Here is a 3386-nt window from a genome sequence, read left to right on the forward strand (position 1 = left end):
TAAACAAAAAATAATAATTTGCATACTAAAAACTAATTATTATGTGTTTGTATATAAATATATATATTATACCGTTAATTAGTTTAATAATTATTAAAAATTCATCAAAAAATTATTTTTGATAATTGCTTATTTATTAATTCAATTTTTTTAATCTAATAGTCTAACAATATATTTTATCTCATATTTTTAAACATTAATAATTTATTAATAATAAAAAATAATAAATTCTGATTTTTTTAATATTTTTTTTATTTTTTATATACACCTAATACAATTTTTTCTCAAATATATATGATAACGTCGTGTGTTATAGGTAGGACTTAGGCGGCTTTCAACTGGTTCAATACATTTTACTTGAAAAGTAATAAACTAAAGAATAATATGATAGAAAATGTCTTATACCCTGACGAGTGACGACAATGCAGAATAGTTATACTAAGTTACTAACTACCAAGTAGTGTTATTCAAACTATAAAATTGATATAATGTATAAGCTCTCTATATAAATGCGACACTTATCCATATACGTACATTTGAGAAACACATAAAGAGAATTTAATCAAAAAAGCATAATATAAGCATACATAGTTGAGCATTCTAATCACAAAAACCATGGCCGCTGCATCAGCAATACCAACTCACATGAAAGCTTGGGCCTATTCTGACCATGGCAAATCAAACGTTGTTCTGAAATTTCACCCTAGTTTCCCTGTTCCTGAACTCAAAGCAGATCAGGTACTAATCAGGGTCGTTGCTGCAGCCATAAATCCCATAGATTATTATAAGATTGCAGGGAGTTACAACGATTCGGACGCCCTTTTTCCGGTAAGATCAAACTTCCCTCCTCCTCCTACCTGCTTTAATTTTACCTATAAAACACCGACATTTTGCTTTAATTCTACAACTTCTGCTAACTCTTGTTTATGATTGTATTTAATAGGAGTGTCTCTGTGGATATATCTAATAAAAATATTTTTTTTATGGTTTTATCTAATAGAAATGTCTTTATAAATGTATTTTTTGTATGTTTCTTTTTATACATGTGCTTAAAATATAATAATTAATTATTATTAACAGATAGTATATTGATATCCTATACTTTTTCTTAATAAAAATAAATTTTTTTTCCAAATTCATTTAGACACACCTAAATATTATAATGTGTCAACATATTTAATTTTATTCCTAAAATATATTTTTAAAATAAATTTAAAAATAATACATATTATTTTTTATTAAAAAATATTTTAAATATTTTATATAATTAAAATAAAATAATTAAAATAATTAAAAAATTAATTTATGTTTTAATATCAATAAAATATCATTATAATTTATCTAAAAAAATATTTTATATTTTATATATATGTATTACCGTATTTTATAAAATTTTTAAATTTATGTGTGTGCATGTCAATAAGAATTTTAAACTTTTGACATTCAATAAATGTTGGTTTTGGTGATGAGTGAAGATTGTTCCTGGCTATGATGTTGCGGGGTGGGTGATAAAAGTAGGAAGTGAAGCAAAGAAGTTTAAAGAAGGAGATGAAGTGTATGGTATCGTTGAGGCAAAAGATGTTGGGTCTTTGGCTGAATATACAACAGTACAAGAGAATGGTTTGGATCACAAGCCTCCTAATTTGACCTTTGCTGAAGCTGCTAGCCTTCCTTTGGCGATTGAAACTGCTTATGGTGCCCTTCAGAAACTTGACCTTTCTGCCGGTCAATCTATCCTTGTTCTCGGAGGCGGCGGTGGTGTCGGAACCCTTGCTGTTCAGGTATGTTGCCTTGGTGGAGAAAATGGATCAAAAAAAAGATGCACAAGCATTCCGCCTTAATATAGGATTCAGAAAAATGTCACATCCAAAAGAATAATTTACGTGACCTAACTTGATAATTACACTATTTCCGCAAGAGGAGTGCTAGGGGACAACAACTTTTATGTTTTGTAACTATCAATTGGCCATCAATAGTGTTTTTAATGATATGAGATTACATCTAATAGTGAGAGATCACTCACTTTTCTTTTGATGGTTAAGTGCTGGCCACAAAACACAAAAGTTGCTTGCCTCCTAGACTTTCTCTTTCCACAATTTAAATATGTGAATTCGAAATTGTACAGAAATAACTTAACCGTTTCTCTAAGACTCTCCTTCTTAATTATTTATTATTTTACAGAACAGAATCTTGACAATTTAGGATTTTTTGACTTAATATTGGAACTAATTAGTGTACAAATATTCCGGGCATGCAGATTGCCAAACATGTTTTTGGCGCTTCAAAGGTAGCAGCTACAGTCAGCACTGGAAAACTAGAATTGATGAGGAAGCTAGGAGTTGATTTGCCAATTGATTATACAAAGGAAAACTTTGAAGACTTGCCAGAAAAATTTGATGCTGTGTATGATGCAGTAGGTAAGATTTTGAACATAATTTTACCGAAAAGATGCTCTAGGTCTAACCACCTCTCTTTGGTTTTGTAATTTAGGAATGCAAATTGTAACTTCACCAATTCTTGAATACTTTGTAATATTTGATCAAAGATGCTGACATCTAAATTTTGTTTCCTTTTTCATTTGATAAAAGATTATTAAAATATTTTGGCCCGTTGAAAAATCCTTTATGAGGTATTGTTATAACTCATTAGACAATGTCTTCAATGAACTTCTTCAAGAAATATTTCATCTAATAAAGATGTTTTAAAAATTTAACATATTATCATTTTGCATCAGTATTAGTTATTATTTAAAATTTGAATATTGAAAGTTAAATATTTAACTCATGAACAATTGAAGTTAAAATTGATTAATTTAAGGTATTTCTTTTTGTTGAAAAAACAAATACAGGGGAGACTAACAAGGCATTTAAAGCCCTGAAAGAAGGTGGGAAAGTGGTGACAATAGTGCCTCCTGGGGTTTCATCAGCTATGTTGTTCATACTCAGCAGCCCTGATGGGTCTATGTTGCAGAAACTAAGGCCCTACTTGGAGAGTGGCAAGGTGGTGCCAGTACTCGACCCCAAAAGCCCATTTCCATTTTCACATACTATTGAAGCATTCTCCTACCTTCAAACACGTAGACCAGCTGGAAAGATAGTCATCTATCCCATATCCCAACATCTTTAAGTTGTTTAGTTTACATCAAAATCTATGCTATTTTTCCTCACCATGAATTAGGTTTGTTGAATTTCATGAATTTCATTCCACCACAAGCATGGTTGTAGTGATTTGTAGTAGAAGAGTAATAGTTCCATTTAGTGACGTTTTAGGAGTCGAGACAAAAATATCTATACTAAAATAAATGTCATTGAGCATGGTTAATTATACTAAAAATATAATGGAGATATAAAAATTAAAAAAATTAATGAATACTCTCATTCTTAAAA

The 3386-nt window shown here is 29.6% G+C and overlaps 1 protein-coding gene across 1 annotated transcript; it reads left to right on the forward strand.

Annotated features, from left to right (window-relative positions):
• The first annotated feature begins 503 nt into the window (after nt 1-503).
• Nucleotides 504-3386, forward strand: LOC107645753 (2-methylene-furan-3-one reductase). Its single transcript, XM_016349837.3, has 4 exons — nt 504-828; nt 1476-1781; nt 2258-2417; nt 2849-3386. Exons 1-4 carry the CDS (start codon nt 616-618, stop codon nt 3124-3126), a joined length of 957 nt encoding a protein of 318 aa, XP_016205323.1. The 5' UTR covers nt 504-615; the 3' UTR covers nt 3127-3386.

Source organism: Arachis ipaensis, chromosome B6 (genome assembly GCF_059453495.1).
Source record: "Arachis ipaensis isolate K30076 ecotype BB chromosome B6, ASM5945349v1, whole genome shotgun sequence".
Taxonomy (NCBI): domain Eukaryota; kingdom Viridiplantae; phylum Streptophyta; class Magnoliopsida; order Fabales; family Fabaceae; genus Arachis; species Arachis ipaensis.